The sequence below is a fragment of the Lutjanus erythropterus genome, chromosome 3 (genome assembly GCF_056507025.1).
Source record: "Lutjanus erythropterus isolate fLutEry1 chromosome 3, fLutEry1.hap2, whole genome shotgun sequence".
Taxonomy (NCBI): Eukaryota; Metazoa; Chordata; class Actinopteri; order Lutjaniformes; family Lutjanidae; genus Lutjanus; species Lutjanus erythropterus.
The window spans coordinates 13823646-13848296 of NC_139319.1; the positions used below are offsets into that span (position 1 = coordinate 13823646).

General features: G+C 40.3%; 1 protein-coding gene across 1 annotated transcript in view; it reads right to left on the bottom strand.

The window, feature by feature from the left end:
- Positions 1–1500: 1500 nt before the first annotated feature.
- Positions 1501–24651, bottom strand: part of fhip1aa (FHF complex subunit HOOK interacting protein 1Aa) — a 44861-nt gene continuing 21710 nt past the window's right edge. Inside the window, exons 4-13 of the mRNA XM_084715121.1 lie at positions 18305–18979; positions 13980–14138; positions 13757–13843; positions 12408–12575; positions 10745–10824; positions 10320–10522; positions 7185–8213; positions 6721–6899; positions 6194–6314; positions 1501–5302 (exon numbers count right to left, since the gene is read on the bottom strand). Coding sequence (XP_084571247.1) covers positions 5097–5302; positions 6194–6314; positions 6721–6899; positions 7185–8213; positions 10320–10522; positions 10745–10824; positions 12408–12575; positions 13757–13843; positions 13980–14138; positions 18305–18979 — 2907 coding nt within the window. The 3' untranslated portion in view covers positions 1501–5096. The remainder of the gene's footprint in view (positions 5303–6193; positions 6315–6720; positions 6900–7184; positions 8214–10319; positions 10523–10744; positions 10825–12407; positions 12576–13756; positions 13844–13979; positions 14139–18304; positions 18980–24651) is intronic.

Here is a 24651-nt window from a genome sequence, read left to right on the forward strand (position 1 = left end):
TCAACCTGAAAATGAAGCTGATGAGTGAAGCATCTTTAATTCCTAAGAGGTTGACATTTTTGTAAATACTGAACAATGTTTTCACTGGACAACAACCATTATCTTCTGTATTTATGTACAGCATATATGTGTTTAGAAAGTAAAAGTTGTATCACCATTTGCTTTATTTTGTCAAGAAAAAAAAGGCCAAAGATACAGTAAATAAATGTTTTCATATCCTGACTAGGTGATATGATTTGATGAGACTTGTATGTAAAGTGAAAAAAGTAAAATCTGCTTGTGGAAAATTAACTTAATCAAGATAAGATACATTTAAATGGTCCTGCTGGGAAGTAAAGATTTCAAGAGCGATTCCTCAAACAGCCCCACATATAATTCAGTGTAACCCTTTCAGTGCAGCTTTATGTACCATCTCATGTGCCATATTTGCTGTTACGGTCATTTGTGAGCCCTGAAAAGTCACACAGGCAGAAGCTGAAATTGCTGACATGACAGACGTTCTCCTATCAAGAGATTTAAGAGAGACCTTGTCCCTCAGCCCTCCAGCCAGGACAGTGATCACTGAGCTCCCTCTTGTGGTTAAAGACTATTATTAGCCTTGTAATACTTTTTATATTATGGTTTATTATACATGGACTTTCTCTAATACTGAGGTGCAGATCCTTTGCACAATATTCATCTTTATTGTGTCAATGCTTTAATGTCCTTATCTACACCGTTTTTTGATCAGTTCATATATAAAAAGGGACTCAGTACACAATAATGGCTGTTCTCTGGCCTCATCGGGCTGCTTCTTGCCTCTAATTGTACATTCAGTGCAGTTATCTAAATGTAGTATGAATAGTCTTATTTTGAAACAAGTAATTCTTAATATTTATGCAACGATTCCCATTTGTGCAAATACAGTTGGAAAATAATAACAGAATAATTCAATTTTTGTTTTGTTTTAGCCTCAAATGGTTGTATTTCCTTGTCGGTCTTAGTGACAGAAGTTGAAGGCATCCAGTGTCCCATATTTTGCCTCATGAATATATTTTCCTTAGTTAATACTGCACTGATTTATTGTCATGCTGTTTTCTGACCCAGGTAAGAACTTGTTTGCATGCACAGGCATAACATGGCACGGCTTACTTTGCAAAAAGCTCACGTCAAAAGTGTCTCCATCACAGTTTGCTTCATCTCTGCAGTATTTCATAGTTATTGCATGTGAATGGAGACTGTAAGTGCTTGTGTTTACCCAAGAACAAGACCTAGTTTTGAACAAAATCTCTCTGGGGGAGAAAGGCCTGCTCAGAAAGGAAATGTGTATTAAATGAGGACGTCAATGTCTGCAGAACAAACAGCCACAAACCACCTCTGGCAAAAAAGGAAAGAATATATTGATCGTGTCAGGTGAAACCTGTTAGGGAAAGCTGTCGAGTTTCTGGTTTGGAACTCTTACTTTTTTAAAGTTTAAAAATGTTGGGGTAAAAAAAGTGAACACAACACAGTATGTACCAGTTTCATTTAGCAGAAGTTGTCTTTATTAAAAGAGGCATGCCTTCGTGTCTCAGACATCAGCAACAAACAGAAAACTGATCACATCTTGGATAGAAAACTGAGGCCAAACGGTATCAGAGAGGATGAATCTTTGGAAAAAGAACCTACCGAGACAGAAACTGGTTTATAATCGGTTACAATACCCGTTTGTGTTGCTGAAACAGTTATCGTATCTGTATACTGTGCTGGGTGTGTTACACAGACTGACTCTGTGCTGGTTGAGTCTGTTGGCAGTGCAGAGCGGCACTGCAGTTTGAAAAGGCTGATAAAGTGCTCTGAAATATTCTTTTACCAGAGAGAAAGATTTATTCTACAGCTATGAAAATGGCTTTGATTGATACAAATATACATTGTCAAGCCATTCTTGTTCAAAGTACAAACAGATCCTGCATAATTTATTTACTGAATGGATTTAAATAGGAACAAAGATACACAGTCTAAACTAAAGTTAAACACTTTGTCTTATTAGCTGGATTTATGAGATGAGAACATAGATCAACCGAGTATACTTTCACAAGATGTACAGTTGACTTTTCATCACCTTTCTTCTGGTTGTTTTACTTCTAATAATTTGTTTCTAAAAACATATGTTTGCTGTTTGTCAGATCTGAAGCAGTCCATTGTCTGAGTCTGAATCTTGTCTTAATTGTAAAAATTTGTTCCACATAGAGCTGCAACAATTAATAGATTCTTGGATTAGTTGTCAAGTAATTGATGGCCTAACTATTTTAATAATTCATTAATTGTTTTGAGTCATTCAAAAAAAAAAATCCAAATTCTGATTTCAGCTTCTCAAATGTGAATATTTTATTGTTTGTTTAGTCCTCTGTGATAGTAAACTGATTGTCTTTGGGTTGAGGACGCCACCTTGGGCTCTGAAACACCGATGAACATTTTTCACAATTTTCTGACACGTTACAGACCAATCAGCAAATCAATTAATGGAGATAATGATTGGCAAATCAATCGATTATGAGAATAATTGTTGCAGCCCTACTTCTGCAGAGTTCTAATCATTTCTGATAGAAAATTCAAGATATAATGTAACATACACCAAATTATCAAAAATGATCTATTTCCAGCATATATGTCCACATTTTAATTGTATCTTTCTACTGAGTTTTATCGAGAAACAAATACATTAGTTTTGTTTTTTTTTTTAAGTAGTGCTTCTGTGTTGCACAGATGTTCGATGGCCTTTCCTTTATACTTCGACAATGGACTGCTTCAATTTAATATTTTTCTCTTAAATCAAACTGTAAAATTTTGTGTCACTCCTGAGTAAATCCATTCAAAAATCAGGCAATAATGTGAACTAAAATCATAATCTAGGCACCGAATTAAAAGTATTTCTGTCCTGGTAAATTCATTTAGACAGTAGAGGCTTGTTTGTAACAAAAAGCTTCTCTTGAATTATCTCATTTCAACAACCATCCTAACAACAATGTGCAATACCTGGACTAAATTAAAGGTGATTTCCAGCGGTTTGCCCTCAGTAACCGTCACAATCTGAGATGGTTTTCAATAGATGCAGAACTACGACTTTCCCAACAGTGAGATTTCAGACTTATCACAACTAAAACACCCTACACAATCCCTAAATAGATGACAAACCATAATAACTAGCCTCTAGTGTAACCTCACTGAAAAAAATATGGCAATAGAAACTCTCATAAAAGTTTAAATACCCCTTCCCAGTCTGAAAATATCCAAAACTTAATTATACCCAAAATATCCTTGATTTGCATAGTGTTCTATTTCATTAGAACATTTTTCATACAATATGTACATTATAAAGCATCACTAAAGTAAGGCAAATTAAATATAGCATGAACAGTTTTGGTGCTCTGATTTGGAGGACATGTGGAGCCCATTAATGTGAGAAAAACTAGTGCAGCGGAGGAAAAATTGCGTCACCCAAAGACTGTTTAAGAAGAACAGAACGAGCGTTAAAAATCTCCTGAGGTACCGTCATGAATTAACAGAAAAACACCAAGACAAATGTACATCTAACACACACAAAAAAAGAGATCATGTGGAGACACCACTTTGTAAAGTTTAAAGACAAAAGTGATTGACCAAACAATCTAGTCTTGTAACAGTTGCATAAGAAGAGAGAACAGAGTTAGGATGTGTGATGATGATGATGCCAGCCCTTCTGCCAGTTGGCTTCAACAGTGATCTTCAAATGACATTTTAATGCTGCGAATTCAAACGCTCGCCCCTCTCAAAGCAGCAGAGGCTCCATGTGGTGTTCAGTCACGGTGTGTAGTTCAATGGCAAAGAGGCAACAATTATTCAGAAAGGCCACCTGAGTATTTAAAGGGATTGTTTGTATTATCTGAAGCGGGGTTGTATGAGGTACTTATCAACAGTCAGTGTGTTAACTTCAGTCGTAACACCCACAGTTTGGAGAAGCAAAGAGGAGCACCAGCACAGAAGCCAAACAATGAGCTGCTGTTGACAAAAAATATATTGTAACCACCTATAAAATCAATTAAAGCTTAGATTTTAATTTAGAATATTTTCATCCCTTTATCTCGCCATCAGACAGCCTTTTCTGATCAAAAACGGCTGTCGTAAGTCTCGCTCAACCAAACTCCATTCATAAAAACGCTAATTATATCTCACAGAACATGTGAGTTTCTGTTCTAGCACTGCTTCAGTTTGTTAATCTATTTGTGTTGCGTGACTTTGTCAGTTATTTTGTGAATTCCATTGTTTCTAAAGGTTAGTTCAGATTCACCAGATCAAGGCAGCAGTAGACCAGCAACTCCCATGTTCTGCAAGTTAAAATGACTGATGTTGCCAATAGAGTTTGGTTGGTATAGAGAGAGCGATATTTGGTTTATGTAACGGCAGTTTCCAGACAGAAAAAGCTGTCTGATCGCAAGGTAAAGTGGTGAAAATACTCTAAAAAAACATTTTTTAAGTGGCTAAAACACATTTTCTTGCCGACTCTGTCCACAGCAGCACATTGCTTATCTTCCGTGCTGGTATTCCTCTGCTTCTCCAAACTGGGGGCGTACTGTCTGCCATCTACTGTAGGTAATACACTGACTATGAATAAGTAACCCTACTTCAAATGATCTAACTATCCCTTTTACAGAACCACACTGATCGGCGGACATCTTGCTGTGGTTGGAGCTGGTTGTAGAAGACATTCAGAAAGAGGGTTGAACCCTGAAGTTTAGATAAGGTCTGATGATTGTTATAAAATGCTGCTTTTGTTAAAACCGTCTCTCTGCAGTCTTTGGTTGGAGGACTGATGATGAGTTCAGCAAACGGGTCAAGATTTTCTTGTTCAAAGTCTGGATCCTTTGCTGCCAAACCCCTTTACAGAACTACAAAGACTGGATTGAAAAGCACATCAAGTTGATTATCTTTGCCTGGAAAAATAAATACGCTATAATTTCTTTAAAATAGTTGTATAAATCACTTGATCTAAGAGTTTTCTTCATCAAGTAGTGCCTGAAAAAAATAGAAAACCATCATAAAAGTTTTTAAAATCTTTCAGAGTTAGGTTGGACTCATCACAGAGGCCAACTGGGACTCAATCACTCTTCCATAGGAATGTATGATAAGATGGAGTGCTCTTGTGCAATGGCAGCCAGTTCTTTGAGGAACTCCGTGAAGAGGACGGTAGCGAAGACGTCTGTCCGATCCAGAGAGATGGCTTTGGGTTTAGGTGGCGGTGAACTCTGCAAGATCCTCCCCGCCTCCCCGTGAGTGGAGTGTTTGCCGCCGCCGCTGCCGCTTTTGTCTGAAAACATGAGGATTTAATAAGTTACAATGACAAAATGGAAACAAATGATGTATTCACACGGATATACTCTATGCCATGCAGTTGGAATTTAAGACATTTTGTAAACATAATATATTCCTGTTAATGATTTCTCATTTATAAATCATGTCAGCCAGAGAGTGGGATCCTAAGTGCTGCTTTTCTAGAAAAACACTGAACACGAACAAGAAAGGGGGAGTATTCTGGTTAACCAACTATAAAATTCCCTTTAAATTTCTCTCTTCTCTTAGAAAACTCCGGCTCTTATCTTTCCGCAAACATACTCCCGACAACGTTTTTTTTGTAGCGTGTACAACGCTGAAACCGCAGGGAATCTAGTTCAAACACAGAATCACAACTCCGGGGGATAGCTGCAGCTAAACTGCAAAGACACATGACTTAACAAAATCAAGTCGAATTTATTCCGATTCCCAACAGAAGCCAAAGCACACCCGATAATGAATGCAGATTTTGTTTTGAACTTGACCCATTTTTGACAGCAACTTAGTGGGATTGAGGAACTCAAGAACAATAGAGCAGAGTTTATTCTCTCAAGTCAGCGGGTCGCCACCAAAATATTCCACAAAATGAAAAGCCTCATTCTGAACCAACTATTCTACTGAGAACTGTGATGATAATATAATAAAAATAAGTGAAAGCCAAAATATGCATCATAGACCATGAGGCCCTCAACAAGGACGACTCAAACTAATTAAGGATTTGTAAAAACATGATAGATACAGTTTTAGTCTTTTTCTACAGGCATGTTTTTAAATGTGCATGTTCTTAAATGTGAATTACATTTCTATAATATTCCAACCATAGCTGGCATAGAAACAAAACTCCAGGATGTGGGTGTGTTGTTGTCACCTGCTGCCATGAACGACGTCTCCCTGGCCAGAAGCCAGTGTTGGGCCGTAGTGATCAGCTCAGGAAAGTCTTTCCTGGTGGCACACAGCTCTTCTATCTGGTGCTTCACGGTGGCGAGTACCTGAGGCGAAACAAAGAGAAAAAAAAATCAGAGGATTACATTCACATCTGCAGTATTTACACTGATTTAATCAAAGCTAAATAAATGAGAACAAATCCGCATCCTGATTGTATCAGTCAAGGATCTCTTGTTAAGTTCTACATGAAAAAACGGGCCGTCTTTGCTTCATCTTAATCCAGAGCAGCTACAGTACTGTGCTCAGATTTCAAACAGTTCATTTTCAATCTCACTTCTGCAGAGATGCATGCTTCAGCGTCTTTCAACGCTGCCATGATAACCCAGATCTTTCGCTTTGTTTTTCTTCCTTTTGTCTTCTTGATGATACACAAGCCTCAAGGGAAAAGAAAGGGAAAACAAGGCTCACTGCTGCCTACACACGCAGACATTAACAACATATTTGTGTTACCTGGTAAAGGGAGCGAACAGTCGGCTGAAACACCAGGTTGGTGTTGAGGAGGAACGAGCGCAGGAGGGGCTGAGGGTAGGCCGCCAACTGGGCCAGGATGCCCGTCAACAACAGGTTGACGTGAAGCGAGTTAGACAACATGTTCTCCATACGGGACAACAGCACGCTGATAAACGGACCTGCAGAAAGAAAGATAATAAAGAACCTTTTAATTGTGCCGTCAGAAGTGAACTTTGGTATAACCCCAATTCCAAAAAAGTTGGGACATTGTAAATAAAAACAGAACACAATGATGAATGACAAAGTTCATCAGTTGGAACAGTAAATATCTCGTCTTTGTACTGTGTGCAACTGAATAGAGATTGAAAAGTTTTTGCAAATCATTGCATTCGTTTTTTTTTACGTTTATCCAGAATTTTGTGGAACTGGGGTTGTAAATAATGAGGCTTTTCTCTTTAACTTACCAGTAAAAGGCACTGTATGGCTTCGACCTGTACTTGCGCTGAGAAACTTAGGCCCAAACGGTGATGGCAGTTTCTCTGGCTCTGGTGTCTCAGCAGAGAAAGAGGAGAAATCCATCTCCTCCTCCTCCTCCTCCTCCTCCACCACCACCTCTGGTGCAGGTGTGACAGGCTTCTTCATCTCTACATCAGTTTTGACCTGTTTTCCACCTGCTTCAGTGTCCAGCGTACGAATGAGCTCCTCATACTGAGCCAAAAGGTCGTCGCCCACCTCCGCAGCAGCGGTCGTGTTGTTGTTTTGGAGGTTGGAATTACAATCTGTCTGACCTTTGGCCTTTGAGTCCGAGCTATTCTTGCTGCTGTCAGCCATCAGAGAGGTTGGAAGTGTTACACTGAGTCCGTTCTTTAGTGGAACTTCTGCTGGGCCCGGTTGGGTTTCTTCTGATTCTGACTTTTTGGATTTGGGCTTTCCGCGCTCGGCGTCTCTGCTGTCTTTCTTAGCGACGAGATCGTACACCATGACGTCGTCCTGGAACTCATTTTCTTCAATATATGAGCCTTTTACTAACATGATGGCTGTTTTCCTCATCTCCTGGATGTGCTTTGGGGGCTCAGCAGGAGGCTGCGGTGATGGTTTACTCTCCACGGGAGGCTCAGCAGGCTGCACAGGGCACGCGTCGTAACTATCATCCCACTCCAGCTCCAGCTGGTTGACGGAGGGCGGCTCTGTACTCGGCGGCGGGCAGGGTCGAGGGCGCGGCGCCAGCAGTTGGGGGACTCTCTTGAGAGCCATCTGGGTCTGCCGGCTCTTCAGCAGCGGCTCCTCGAGGACGCCAGGCTGGTATTTCTCAGGAGGGGGGTCTTCGCCGTCGTACAGGGCCGACCACACCTGGCACGCCCGTATGCAGCTGCTGATGCTCATACGGGCGTCGTAGAGGTAATGAAGGTAGCTGACGTCCAGGTAGATTTCTGAGCCGATGGTGCAGGAGTTACCTGAGCCATCATCCTCCTCTAGGAAGCTCTTGTTCTCCTCTGGGAAAAGAAACAGGTAGGAAGGAAATGTTGATAAAAGCTGGCGTGCAGCGCCTCAGTGCAGCGCTCACACAGAGCAGAACAAATGAGTTTGACATTTGACTACAGGGGGTAAAGTGATGTAATACAGTAAAACAGCAGGAGATCTCACTATTTGATAAAATACTCATAATCATTCCTGCTATATGTTCATGTCCCAGATAAATGCACATCAACACCTCGCAGTGCATCACAGTCTAAACCATGTTTGAACAGGTTCTGAAAATGTCATGTCAGTAAGTCATACTCTTTATGATAATTTTTGGTTTTAGCACTTTAACTTCTGCAGTGAATAATTTTCCATTTTCCTCCGTTATGCTCTATTTGTTCTGTTTGTTTTGACAGCACATTGCTATTACTGAAGTTATAACATGCACACACTCAAATGGGCTCATGAATAGCAAAATGTGTTGGATGGATTCGCCTGAAGCTGATTTGAAAGCAGAAAATTATATTTAAAAAAACATCCATAAAAGACGATTACAAATGTGGTTGAAAAGCAGTCATTCTTGGCTAATCTGTAGCACATAAAGTACTTAAAAAAATTAAAAGTATTCAGTCATCTCATAGAGCATTATTAAAACCTCACAGCTTTCCTCTCTTGTGTAGCTGTCAGTCTCATGCACAAGGTGAGGATGCTTTCTGACACAGGGCCTAAAAAATGCCATGCATTTCAGATGCAATAATAATTTGCTGTATATATTCCACAAACTGCTTAAAGGGTAACTTTGGGATTTTCAACCTAGACCCTATTTTCCATGTTTTTGTGTCTAACTGACTAACAGGGACAATAAATTTTGAAACTGGTCCAGTACTGAGGGAGAAAGCTGCAGCCAGGAGAAGCAAGTTACAACGTAATCCTTACGGGCGACTGCACACGATCAAAGTACGTCCAATAAAAGTGCCTGTTTTTGCCACCAACAGGCTCAGATTGTTATTCTAAGTGACGCCAAAACCATCTTGGCTCATCCCTCCACAGCTCCGACAACCAGTGACTCTGGTTTGGTCGAAATAAAGCCTTGATTCACCAAAGCAGATGTGAAAATATCAGGAGAGGAGTGAGGAGGGTTTACTTCGACCAAAGAACAAGAATTAGGGATTTGTGGAGCAGTGGAAACACCAGCTAAGACGTTTTTGGGGAGTTTTTATTTTGTTTCTTTCAAATGCCAATTAAGTGTGTTTTACAATGATAGAATTACCATTTCTGCAAAGTCTGTTTGTTTGACAAGAGCTCTCTCTGCTTATATATCTTAAGCATATAAGCTAATATATCTTATTCTTTAGAAAAGGTCTCTCTCTGTAGCAGTTCTTTCATAATGTTTTCAGACAGTTAGGATAATACTCTGAGCCTGTCAGTGGCAAGAGCGAGCACTTTTAATGGTCATACACTGACGATGTGCAATATCCATAAGGATTTTATTGCAGCTTAGTTTTGCTTCTGCAGGTTGAAAAAGATTGACATTACCCTTTAAAGTCTGCTTTATTTTAAATTGTAGTTGTCGTCATTGTCATCTGTAACAACATTGTCCCGACAAAGTTAATTGCTGAGATCTGGGAACGAGGCAACATCGCTGGAGCCAAACATGGAAGGAAACACAAACAGTCAGACGATGAGTTAGACTGTAAACAAACACACAGGTCAGCCAAACGTATTTGAAAGAGAAAACAAAGGCCAGACAGAAAAATTATTATGGTCATTATTTGTTGGAATTACCCATCATAGTTTATGGATCAGTTTCCTGGTTTAACTGGGGCAGTTTTCCCGCAAAATCCTTGATTATTACCAACATTTCGGCTTTGCAGAGTTTCTGTTACACCTCCAAATAAAGTGGTTTAGATAATCTGGCAAAACTGTTGGCTTATTTACAGCCTGTTATGATCATCCTTGTGTTTCTTGTCTCATCAGACTTCATTATAGCAACGTCTCCCTCTTCCCAGATCTGAGCAATTACTTTGGCGAGTAAAATGTCATCATAACCCACTGAAATGATGTCCAAAACCGTAAAAATAAGATCCAAGCCGCAATAAACCAGACAAAATGTTCCTTTAATGTCCTCTGCCTCTTACCCGTGGCGCTGGTGTTGCCGGGAGTCTCTGCACCCTTGGAAAAGAGGATGGAGTCCAGCTGTCGGAGGGGCGGCGGGCTGTGATCAGGAGAGCAGCAGGACGGCGTTAATGCCAGGATCTTGGCGGCTGACACCGAGTAGCAGTCCCGCTCCCTCACCACACGTCTCTGACTCAACATCATGTGATTACAGGGGATCAGGTACCTGGGGAGGCAGATGGGAACGGATCCTGTTAGGAGAACCAACGGGTGGTCGAGGGAGGGGGAGTACGGGGGGGGAGGAGTGAGCAGACAGATGGTAACACGAGTCTTCATGGTGGGAGGCAGAGAGGAAAAGCTCATCATGTCGTAAACCAATTAGACGTAGCACGCTTCATAACTGGGATAAGTCTGAGTCTGAGAAAGAGTGTGTGTATGTGTGACTCACCTCAATACGAGCTGCAGCATCACATCTTCACAGTATAAGCCAATGAGAGTGCGGAAAAGTGCCAGTGACACAGTGCCTAACTGCAGAGTGGAAGAGAAAGACACAATGAGACACATTACAACAACTGAGGAGAGCTTCTTTTTTTTTTGATATGTCACTCTGGATCAAAGTGCTGGACTGAACAAGCGACTAACAGACAAACTGACACTGTCAAACCAAACCACAGAGCCCAACAGTTTGCATGGACGACTAGAATTACTGCCTCGCCACTGTACGCCTCTGCCAACCAGTCGAGTTTCATTTTACATCCACGTCTGTCCAGAGTCATATAATGTGTCTCATGAAAACTTTGACGGATTTAATATTGACATAATTAGAAACATAATGTTTTCACTTAGAGACTTTTTACATGTGAGGACAGAGCTGAATATTATGACCTTTGACCTTCAGGCAAAAAGCACCAAATGTTGGCTAAGAGAGACGTTTTTAAAAATAACCACCAGCAGACGGTCAAACTTTTTTATTCCGTTGGACCAAATTTTCACATCATTATGTAACAGCACTCACATTTTGTAATAACCTGCAGCATTTTGTAATAAACAGCCTGAACACATATAGCTTCCCGAAGTTCGTAGTAAATAATCACGTAGTTATTAAGCCAGGGAGTGCAGTGACACTTGATATAGTTTTGGCCAAAGAAAGATCCCACTAATCTATTAATTTTAGCTTTTAAAATGATTTTTGAGTCAGTATGATTCATGCTAGAATGCATTAAATTAAAATTTTTGTTGCAATGTTCTAATAGTTATTATGACTGAAGATATCCATTTTGATTGGTTATTTCATAATACACCATATTATTACATTTTCATTTCATTTATTACACATTACATTCAGGCTGCTACGAAATGTAGGTTTTATCACATAATGAAGTGAAAATTTATTACATTTTGTTATTACATGAGTTGTTGCAGAGTGGCATAACTAAACTATTGTTCATTTTGCAATAACAGCGCCAAAGTCAGTGAATGAACAATAGGTTAGCTATGCCAAACCACTAGAAGGATGAGGGGATTTTTTTTGGTTAAGTATAAAGTTTGAGTTATATCCTGTGTAAAAGTTTTTTCCTTAATTCAAAGGCACTAAAAACTCAAACAGCATGAAGAGCATGACTGTCTAAGAAGTGTCTATTTCTAAACATCAAAGGTAAAAGCAAACAGGAAAATAAAATAGCTGAAATGTGGAATATTTGCATGTTAGTCAAGTTGGCTCAAGGTCAAATATTTGAAAAGCAAACATGTTTCTTATATTTCACTGAGTTGCAGGTGTGTCAGACCTGACTGTTGGCAAACACTGGAGAGAACTCCCTCAGCAATGTAAAGAACGCCTTACGTATTCCTGTTAATGATTTAGTTCTGCCAAAATATTTGAACACGGTGTTCCAACATATAGGACTGTGTTAAAATGCAACTGAGCGTCTCCATAGCAACCGTCTGCCAGCTTTGGAGCTGACATTTAAAGTTTCACCACGGGTCCAGGTGCCTTTGGGGAGTCGACTTAGAAAATATGAGTCATGCTGTGTTTGAGTGCAATGTGTATCTCTGTGTGCGTTTTTTTTTTTTTTTTTTTAAATAACACATGTACATCAAGGTTTTTCCTGTACCTGGAAGGGGGTGTTGATGCGGCTCACTAGAGTATCTAAAATGTGGACGCTCTCGTGTTGGTGGAGGAGGATGAAGGCGAGGAAAGTCTGCAGCAGAGCCGGCTCAGTCACGCTCCTCAGGAAGAGGTCGAGGTACGCCGTGGTGGTCATCACCTCCTCCAGGGTGAGCTGCACAGAGCGAGGAGGACAGCATGGGGTCAACTTTCAGCAGAAATAAAAACATCATGGCAGAGAAGGATCTGTTGACCGTGTCCTCAGAACACAGCAATGACCTTATATGGATATTTGTACAGGACACTGTCTGTTTATTACTACCTTAACTGGCTCAAGATCCGCACAGATAAAAACTTTTATGAATGAAACTATGGAGATGAGCTAACCCTGTGGTTTTCTGTAGGGAGTCGTGATTTTTTTTTATTTTTCTGAAGCGGAGCATGCCAGAAAAAGTCTGAGAACCATCGAGCTAACCTGACGTGCCAGATGGTTTGCTACACAGAACCATCTGGGAAGTCGTCCTTGAGAACTTTTTGGAAAAGGAAAGGCATTTTTAAAAAAAAATACTTGGCATGTGATTGGATGAGCCATCTGTCTATCACTGGCTAACTTGAGCCAATCAGATCAATTAACCATAAGATGTAGTCAAACTTTGGCTGAAGCCAGTCAGGAGAAGAGTAAAAACATCTTTTCCACAGAGAAAAACCCACAGCGCTGTTCTTTGCTCTTCTTTCAATGAAGAAACTGATAAAACTACTAAACTAATGCTATGCTACGCTACGCTAACCTCTTAAGGAGCTGAAATGAAATGTTTTATCTCACTTGTTTAACCCAACAGATTGTTTACCTGGACAAAAGCCAAACTAGCTGTTCATGCCTGTTTCTAGTATTTATGCTAGGCTAAGCTAGCTGTCTCCTGGCTGCAGATTAAATGGACAGATATGAGAGACAGAAATATCCTCTCATCTAACTTTATGCATGAAATTCCTGCCCAAATGGAGCTTTAAGTAATTTCATTCACAAAAATGCTTAATATATCTTTTTCACAGCAGCTATTCTGACATGAAATAGTGGAGAAAACACAGGTGTTTCCATTGATACTAATTACAGTTCCATTCTGTTGCATGTTGGCTCACTGGAAAGCCTCTGCTACACTAAATGGAACAGGCCCTTAAGTAGTGAAACCCATGTTTACTCTACAGTTTCATATCAACATGGCTGCCATGAAAAAGATCTGTTGTTTCAAATATTGTGGAGCAACGTTTTATTACCAACTTCATCCTGGAATAAACAGTATAGTTGTCCCAATGAGGCACTACATGGAGGTGAAGAGGAGGAGGGTGAAGAGTACCAACCTTGTGAAGAGCTGGTGCGAGGACAGGCACGAGGAATCCGTTGTAGATGTAGCCAACCAGCTGGTCTCTGATATCAGGATGAGCCACCTGGGGACAGTCGGTGTTAAGGCACACGTCAGTCAAGAGTGCAGTCAAGCAGAAGGCAGCAGCCATTCACCACGTGTCAATGCATTTTTAATGTGGCGGGGTCACACGTGCGCAGCCTTGTCGCACGTTTTTTCACCTGAATAACAGCGTTGCAGAACTCCAGCGAGTTGAGAAACTGGACGAGGGACGGCATCTGGAGCCAGTCCTCTTTGTGCAGGCAGTGCCACTCCTCGTTGGGAACCTCCAGCTTGGTGGGCAGAGACGAGTACAAACCGCTCAGCCCTGTGGCCAGAACCTGAGGACAGAGACAGGAGTCGACGTCAGATTTAATGTCAGCAGCTGATTCTGCATTATTATTGACTTATCTTCAATTTAACTGCAGGTCAAAGTTTGTTTTTGAACAACTATAATCATAATAATGATCTTTACAGTCCCCAAATGTGGAAATTTGCTTTTGGCTTCACAGGTCGGTTAGAAACGTCACAATAAATTACAAAACACACAATAACAACACAACATACAGAGTGCAGGCAACAATAACAGGCATGGCTTCAGTGTGAATATTTCAAAATTTAGCAAAGTTGCATTTGGCATGAAAGACTTTTTGTAACTGTTCTTGATTGCTGTGGATTATCTTGAGTAAAGGGGTTATGATTTTTGGAAAGAAACACTGGTTTTTCAATTTTTCAACTTTCTTTTTCTGGTGCTTTGAGCTCCACAGGCCGAGTTCCATTTAGTCCCATTATATTGGAAAGAAAGCGGACATCTCTACGTCCGATATCTCCAAAACTCTGCAACTCACACCTCATGGATAAATAGCACTACAGGCCAGGAGAAAAATATGCATTTTGGATTTTGGAGTGAACTCTCCCTTTTAGAAAAAGCTTTTTGATGCTAAATTAGTACATTTTAATTTCCCTCTCAGCTGTTATTGTATTCAGCAGTGATATATGATTTGTCCTTGCTCTCCTCATGTATTACAACTATTCTCGCCTGACAATGTCTCTTTAAATGTTTTATTAATTCATTCATATTCCTGTGCGTCAAGGTCCTTTATTTTTTTCCAGAGAAGAAATAACCTGCTGTATTAATTTGATGCCTTTCAAAAAAATGTATCATCCGTGCGAGTGTCTGTGTTTCTCTGCAGGGATTTAGAAATTTCTGCAAAAGACTGTGACATCAGGTTTTGCAAGGGTTTAATTATTATTTCTCAAGTTTTTATTTATTAGATAATTGGGTTTTTTAAGTCTTAATACTAACAACTAGTACTACCTACTTGTCTTGTTGCCATTTTGGTCATATTTTTGGTTGGTAAACCTTAAATCGCCCTCATCGTCTCTCTCTATGTGCTTGTCTGAGAACATTAATTAGATTGGAGGTTGATGTTCTTTTATGCTGTTGCTCAAGCTGCCTTATTTGTCTCCTGGGTCACTTTGTTTTGCTTCCCTCCTCTTTTTTTTCCACGGTTGTAATTAAGATAATACGACCTTTAATACAGACCTTAGCACAGTCGCATCATATGAAGAAAAACTGCACTGTGAAACAAGTTTTACCTGTACTGCAGAAAAAAAACACACTGTGCTGCAAACCTAGTATGGTGTGATATATACAGTCTAATGAAAAATAATCTGACATAAAGTAATTACAGAGAGAATATTATGGGCTTCGTTACACATTAACGAGTCAGCGTGTGCCATAAATGATACATGCACGGCTTCTCGGCAGTCGGTTTTACTCTCACCTTCACACAACAGATTTATAACCGTGTTTTACTGCTCGCTACAATGCAAAATACTTTTCTAAATCATTTCTTCTTCTCCACCTTGTGATAATGTAATGCAGATGTGCGCAGAGCACTGCAGCAGCCTAAATATGAGCCGGCCTGCTCCTCCTCACACAGAGAGGCAGCATACATATGGATTTATGCCTCCTACAGGTCAGAGCCATAAATATTTGAGCAGCATGGAGTTTTACTGCCAATAACTTTGCTGTTATAGTCATCATGATATGGTAATTAGGCTGCTAATTAATGCATGAGTGTCAGCAGGCCTTCCATATAACATATGGTTAATATAAATATGATTTAAGTTTAGACAGAGTGGGATTTCACACCACAACAGAGTCTACAGCACCGCAGTGTAATTTAACTATAAGATAAGTGCATCATTAGAGTTGCATTGATGTATACATCCTCTATAGGATTATCCTTGTAGCCTGTCAGTGGAACCAATTAAATTCAGACTCCAGTTGTTAAACTGGCATCACATCCAAAGCTTTTTTTTCTTTGCGGCGTCTGCAGCTGCGGGTAAATGGCATTATTTACATGGGATTAGCTCACAACCGTGCCATAATCTTCTGAATGCCAGACATTTGTGACACTCAATGCCAGAGATGTTTTAACCTTTCTTCAAGTGGCTCCATGAATTCATCTGCATATTTTTGGCCTGATTATGATGCCCAGGGTCACAGAGAAGCCTGGGAATTTAGAGCGGCTGTGAGAGGATGAGAATGAACAATAAGTTGTTGAGAAAGGTCGAGTTAGTTAGGAAAATTTAAAAGGAAGGGGAATGAACGCCTCTTTTTAAAACTGACAAAAAGTTTGGGTGGACAAATGCCAGTGCCTGACCTGATGAAAGGTGGAGGAAGTGCTTCATACTAACAAAGGTTCAAGTCATTTTATTAGCAGGATTGAATTAATTAGCAGGATTCATGATTATTGATTGAATATATGTTGCGTTTTTGAGTTGAACATTGATCAGAGAGGCACAAATCTGGTTTGGACGCCACAATAGATGACCTGTGTCACAACAGATGGTTCACTCAACTACAACTACTGATTCCAAAACAGTTAGGACACTGTCTGAAACATAAATAAAAACAAAATGGAATGATTTGCAAATCCTTTTCAACCTATATTTAATTAAGTGTGTTACAAAGACAAGATGTTTGATGTTCAAGCTGATAATCTTTATGGTTTTTTGTAAATATACACTCATTCTGAATTTGATGCCTGCAACATGTTCCTGAAAACTTGGAAACCAAAGACTGGAAAAGTTGCGGTACGCTCCAAGAACATCTGTTCAGAACCTTGAACAGGTGAACTGGTAACAGGCGACAGTATCGTGACTGGGTATTTAAGGGGCATCCTCGAAAGGTTCAGTCATTCACAAGCATGGATGAGGTGAGGTTCATCACTTTGTGAAAAACTGCAAGGGCAAAGAGTCCAACAGTCTAAGAACAATGTTTCTCAACAGAGAACAGCAGGAATTTAGAGATTTCCCAACTCTGGGAAACAGCCCGGGAGACCTTAAAATACAACTTACGACGCACGTAGCGCTACGAAGGCTCTGGGAAACGGCTGGCTGATTGCATAAAGGACACTACATGGGGTCAGGGACACTTTGGAAAACTCAGTTTGTCATTGAATCTACAAATGAAAAAAACACTATCATGCAAAGTGAAGAAACTCTGAGTCAGTCAGCTTCAGATGAGCTTGGGCCCAGAGAAGTCTGCAAAGTGGAAAACTGTGCTGTGGTCTGACGAGTCCACATTTCAAATTGTTTTTGGAAATCATGGACGTCGTGTCCTCCGGGCGAAAGAGAAAAAGAACCATCCAGATTGTTACCAAACTGAGGTCCAAAAGCCAGCATCTGTGATGGTATGGGGGTGCGTTAGTACCCATGGCATCATGGGTAATTTGCACATCTGCGAGGGCACAATTAATGTTAAAGTACAGACACTGCCATCCAGACAACATCTTTTCAGAGACGTCCCTGCTTATTTTAGCAAGACAATGCCAAGACACATTCTGCACATTCTGTTACAACAGCGTGGCTTCAGGTAGTAGACTTGACCTGCCTGCAGTCCAGACGTGTCTGAAAATGTGCGGTGCATTATGAACACAGAAAATATGACTGTTTTAGCAACCAGAATGGGAAAGAATCTGACTTTCAAAACTTCTACATTAGTGTCTTCAGTTCCCAAATGCTCACTGAATGTGATGTAACACAGAGACAAACAAGCTCCTGTCCAAACTTTCTTGGAATGAGTTGCAGGCTTCAAATTCAGAATGAGTCTATGTTTATAAAAAACAAAGTAAAAGGCATTCTGTTTTTATTTACATTTTACACAGCCTCCAGCTTGTTGGGAATTTGAGTTGTGCACGGAAACATTACTGATTCGCTGTAATCTTTGAACTGGCTCCATTTTTTTAAAAATGTATTATCTAATTATTTATTTATTTATTCTGTTTTTCCGTTGACTGTATATTGTCATACTGATGAGTTTTTGGTGGGAATATGTTCTGCTGTTTTTGCACAACTTAAAACCTGAAAATAAAGTATTCAAAATAAAAAAAAGCAAAGGACTGAGCCTGGGGAGTTTCCATGATACCAAAATGCACCAGATAAATGAGAGCAGGACACAGAAAAAAGGAGATGTGATTCGTCATTTGGGACTGACCGGACAGAAGTAGGTGTTCTCCGCGACGTGTTTGGCCACTCGCTCGTTCTCAGCGGACAGCGACATAATGAGCAGCAGAGCGTCTCTGGCCTGTTGGCCCACCGTCCCCTCCCTGTGGATGAAGGGGATGAGCAGGGAGAAGATGAGGAAGTTGGTGGCTCCCTGATCCTCGCTGGTGTGGAAAAACAGCTCCAGAATCGAAGGGTCCTTCGCCAGAACGCAGCACAGCTGGTTGAGCAGCAGCACGAGCTCGCCTTCCACCTGCGGCGCCGCCGTGCCCGAGCAGGACGACAGCAGCATCATGAGCGGCCGCAGGATGGGCTTGTGATGCAGCAGAGGCTGGTGCGCCTGACCCACCAGCATCTCGTACATCTTCAGCTGCTCCAGCTTCATGTCGTCCGTGAACTCCCTGCGGAGGCTCCACACGAAGAGACGCTCCATCACGTTCTCCATCACCACAAACTCCAGGATGGGGCCCATGGAGCCGGCCTGCCCGCTCTCCTCCTCCATCAGCAGGAACAGCATGTGCTCCACATAGTTCTGCACCGCGCTCGCCTCGTCTCCGGGGATGGGGCCGAAACGAGGGCCGCCGCTGGAGCTGGCGCTGAGGTTGATGAGGGAAGGCAGGGTGGAGCTGCTGCGCAGGGGGTCATGCTTTTCTAGGATCTTCACCACCTACAGGAACAGAGACAAGAAGAAATATCACTTAAACTGAACACATTTTAATTATGTGGTATTTGATTTTCATGCAAGAACAGCTGCAACAGTTTTTAAAGCAAACCTCTAATTATTGCCATAGGTTGTAGAATTAGATGTAAAAAAAAATAAATAAATAAAGCTTTGAGAGATTATTTCCTACGTAGACTGGTTTAATTATCCTCAGCAAAGCTTATCTATTCATTTTTATTTACTTAGTTGATTTATAATGTTAATCTATCTTCATAGTGTTCATTTGTGTTCTTGGTATTCCATAAAAATGTAGTTGATTTAATAAAACCCAGAATCACCCCCAAACCTGTTTAACTAATTTAAACAAAAAGCCAAACAAATAAAAAAAAAAATCAAGGTCTGAACGAATCATGGATTTGGAGAATTGTTACACCCCTAGTAAAACTGCAAAGTATAAGGCTTTTCATTCCAGTTAAATAACATTTTTGGTGAAGATGTACAAATCAATAAATTCACACCAATCAAATTTTTTTTTTGACTCTTGGGTTGGAGATTTGCTAGAGAGACACTTTGATGTGACTTTTCAATCAGCAACCAGACTCCTTTTGCAAAAACAGTTATTTTACCTTGCAGAAAACCGGAGTTGTTCATCTACCACTGCCTTGAATGCTTAGTTTGTTTGTGCTATTGTGTAACTACTGTGTTTTAAAGGTTTAGCTGGGCTTCACCGTGGTCACACAATAACACCAACAAAGAGAGAGAGTGATATTTGGCTTATTAAACAAAATATCCCATTAGAAATGCTTGTCTGGCAGGAAGGTAAAGAGGTGAAAATATTCCCAACAGGCTGTCCACAGCAGCAAATTGCTTAGCCTCCTACACTGGCACTCCCTCTTGCTCTACAAACCGACGCTGCCGTCTGCTGTAATACACTGACTATGGATGAGTACCTCATACAACCCCACTTCAGATAATCTGAACTGTCCCTTTAACATAACTAGTCAGCGCCACTATTTTGGAAAACACAACATGAAGACAAAGATTGACACAAACTCAATCAACAACATCCGAGGGGAAAGCAAATTGATCGCTGGGATGTAAACAAAAGTGCAAAAAACACTCAATCAGTTTGTTTTTATGTTGACAAAGAGGGTCTGAAGCCTTATCACTCACATAAACATATTAAACTATATCAGTCTTTACTTTTTATAGCAGGTTTAATCTTATTTTTACAGACAGTGCTTGTGTACCATGCTAAATTAAAACTGATGCATTGCAGGAAAAATCTCTTCTTCCTGACAGGTTAACCATGTACAATAATAGAGTGTAAACAGACCAGCAGCAAAGTGCAGATAAACTCAGTTTGCTAGCACAGAGAGAAACAGTCCTTTGTGTATCCAGTCCCTCCCTTGTGTGTCCGCTGCGTAGAAACCAGAGTTACAATAATGGAGCCAGTGTCCCCAGCCTGCCACTGCTGCCATGACAATAACTGGCTGTGCACAAGAGGACTGGGCACGGCTGATGGAAACAAGAGAACAGAGTCTGTAATCCCCGTCTAAGCCCGATGGGGCCTGGCCCAGTGGCCTGAGGCTCAGCGATCGGTCCAGTTCAGACTCCCTGGCCATCACAGCGATGACAGGAAGAGGTCAGGTTTGAGAGATTTTACTGACTGGACATACGGAGGAGTCAGATTGTGGTTGTGGGCTCCCTGCTGGCATAATACTGACACTATCAAGGTCACAGACAAGGTTAAAGTTTGTTAAACTGTGATGCCTAAAGTTATTCGCACAGCAGCTGCAAGTACACATGATTTTTTATTATAGTTCAAGGGACAAGCTGTACAAACTGAATGTGAATGAAGCTGCTGGTGCATCAGTAGGATGAGTTGTGGGAGGTTGGCGAGGCGGTAAATGAGACGTACGAGCCGTGATGTCAAACTGAAGGTAGCATCACATGGCCAGACTCCAACTCCACACTGTGCTGAATAACACACTTCAGTAAAGTTACAGTAAATATCAGGAGAAGCTGGTTGCTGCTATTTATTGCTTCTTGTAGAGCTGCAACAATTAGTCAGCTGCCAACTATTTTGATAATCAATTAATCATTTCAGTCATTTTTCAAGTCTGTTGGAGACAAAAGAAGCAAATTGATGACTTCACTTTATACTTTGGGAACATGCAATGAGTATTTATCAAACATTTCAACCATTTAATAGTATGTCTGGGCAATTTATCAACATTATAACAATATCATTATATCATGATACGGCATAAGTGTTGTTCTATTATCTGCCTTTACCCGCTTATTCATTACGTCCACGTTACTGATGATTATTTATTAAAAATCTCGTCTTAATATTTTGTGAAAGCTCAGTTGTCATCCCCACAAATTTGTCATAATAACAGTATTAAAAGTTTTAGTAAAAAATATTTTGATATCTGATTTCAGTCATATATCTCTGCCTTTTTATAAACAAAATCATAAATCAAAATAACATTTGTCAGCTCAATTGATAATGAAAATGTAAGAATACTGCATTTTCTTGACTTATTCATACTAAGTGATTTTAAAGTGCTGTCTTTTTTATTCTTGTTGTTGTTGTTGTTGACCCCAGAAAGACCTGTGACCACTTCATGGAAGCTAACAGGGATCCAAATAAACAATATAAGGTGAAACAGACTGTGGTTGCATGGGGCAGTTTCCAGGTGTTTCTAACTATAAAAGTTTTGAGTATGAGCAGGGCCATGCTGAAAAATATTGCACTCCTCTCAAGGGAACTCAGATTTTACAGAAAAAAGAGCAAATAATTAGGGAGAAAAACAGACTAAGACTTTTTTAGACATTGAAACAATACCTCAGAGCCAAATTTGCTGATGCTTGTGTCTTTTCTTAAAACTTCTGGACTTTTCTGATTTGTCAGCTTGTTAAGCACAGGACTAAGATGGGTGTGTTGATGCATATCTTATGCATTATTAATACCGGATGACACAGGCAGTGTCAGATTCAGGCAGCGGTCTGAAGTGCCAATTTTAAGGTGTTAATATTGCAAAAAGTATCCCAAGTACATACTTAACATTGTGCTTTTATTTTGAAGTTTACAGATGCTCAAAAAGGAAATGTTATTGTAACCAGAAAAAATTCACCTGAGGGGACGAGAGCAGCCACTTTAACCAAAACACCTGTTTACTGTTTTGTCTGACTTGATCCACTCGGTTGGTTTGGTTTGATACCAGAGCACACTGGTGTACACTGGATGGGAGTGTTTCCACATGAGCCGCACGACACCGAACAGAAACACATTCATAAAAGTTTGGCATTAGACATGAATGGAATGAGTCAGTACCTCTGAAGAGCCACAGTGACGAGGAACAAACTGCCCCATACTTCACTGTCTCCAGTTAAAGATTGTTGGCAGTCACAGTAGCTGACAGATCACTTTGCGTGTCACAACAAACACAATGAGCTCTGTGAGGCCTGGAGAGCGGCAGATAAGACGCAGCAAATGAACATAAACCTAATCTGCCAATGAAACAGGCAGAGCTCCTAACAGAGGGACAAGACCAATATTACTTACAACGCGTTACTCGGATTTCAAGGTTTTCCGAACTGAAACCAAAGTCAAGAGCTCGCTTATCTGGCTACAGATTAACTAAGCATGGAAATGCGACTCTGCAGGAGTGAAATTGTGTGCTGCCAGTTTCCCTGAAGAAAAAAACAAGCTTTAATCTGGAACAGGGAGTTCTCATTTTTTCTGCTCACAGTCAGAAGCAACGACTAGTCAGACTCTTGTATTTTTATCATAAGAACTCCTTAAAAAAAACAGAAAGTATAGGAGTTTTTCTTCATTTTAAACCAACAGAAGCCTAAAAAACAAACTAACAACCTTTAATATGTTAATGTGTGATTATGCGGGGTTGAAGAGACTCCTGAGAGACATCCTTTTACCTGAAAGGACTTTATGAATGTGTTTAAAACAAACTACAAACTGTAAAACAAAGCAGCGGTTGGTCTGCCGTCATATTCAGTGCCAAGCTGATCACTGGTCTGTGCTTTACTGTTCAGCCTGCTAAACCTGGCAACGAACTATAACAGGTTGGTTTGTATTCAAAACAATAAGCTCACTTACAGCATAATCCCTCCACTTCAATCTGAATTACACAACCATAGCAATAGATATATCCAACATGAAGCGTGTCACTGGAGTAACTCACCTACTTTAGAAAATGCACAAGGTCCAAATACAACTTCTTTTACAGCAAGTAAAATCTTTTGTCCAGCTCTTATTTTCAAGGTCAATAAAGAAACTTCAACCTCAAATTATCAAACTAGTGTAACAGAATAACTTCACATAATTTCTCAGTAATATACATCAAAAAAACAAAAATAAATATTAGGCCTGGGCAATAAAATGATAGTGATATCTATCATAGTTGATAGTAGACCTGCAACAATTAATCAGTTATTAGTTGATTATTAAATTAATCCTCAACTTTTTTGATAATCGATAAATCGGTTTGAGTAATTTTATAAGAAAATAGTCAAAATTTTCTGATTCCAGCTTCTTAAATGTGAATATTCTCTGGTTTCTTTCCTCTTTTATGACAGTAAACTGAATCTTTCGCTTTCATTTTCTGACATTTTATAGGCAAACAACTATTAATCAAGAAAAATTCAAGGCAAAAAAAATTGACCGATTAATTGACTATGAAAATAATAGTTATTTGCAGCCCTAGATGACAGTTCACTTCAGTGCATTAAATGCAAAAGTACAAAACGAGAACGCCCCCGGCTCATAAACAGCCTGTCATACCCCTGGGTGCTAGGAGTGACATGCAAACAGGAAATCATTTATCAGGTGTTGTTGACCTTTTGAAACAGCATGACGTGACACTGGAGACAACAAACGGCGTGCAAAATGAGTGCAGATAAAAAAAAGACAGGTCATCACAATAGTATGGCAGTTTTCTGTTTGTTTGTTTGTTTGTTTTTTTAAGTCATACAACTATTAGAGGTCGAAGGGGGTCAAAGTAAAACCGCTTCTCCTTCTTCTCGACACGAGGAGGAGGAGAATGGAAATGTTGCTGAGTAGAGGGACGTCATGCTCAGCCTGCAGGCACCGCGACCAGACCGCAGATAAGCAGAAAAAAAATGGAGGGATGAACAACTATCAGAACGTAGATGTGTGTAAACTGCAGGAACAGCTTCCCGACCATGACCGGTAATACAACAAACTTATTTTATCACCGCAGGCGCTTCCACCCTGCAGAGTACACAACATGTCATCAGTCACAAGCTTCAGGCTTAACAAATATATTCTAAACAACAGCACTTCCAATCCCCTCCAGACATGTTTTAAAGGTTAACTTGAGTGTTTTTCAACCTGGAACAGGTGAATTTATTTTGGGAGAGCGCTGCAGCCGTCAGCCAGGAAACAGGCTGCAATGTAATGAGCAAAACCACCAGACTCCATTTGTTGAGACATTTTCATATTCATCCATTATCTACAACTGCTCATCCTTTGCAGGTTTGATAGAAATAAGCTCTTAATTCACCACATAAGATATGAAAATACTCTGGCTGTTCATGCTGCTTCTCCTTGCAGCTTCTCTGATGTCCTGCCTCCCTCTTGCTTGCTTCTTCTGCTATCTTCTCATATTAACACGGTGTATTAAAGTTTT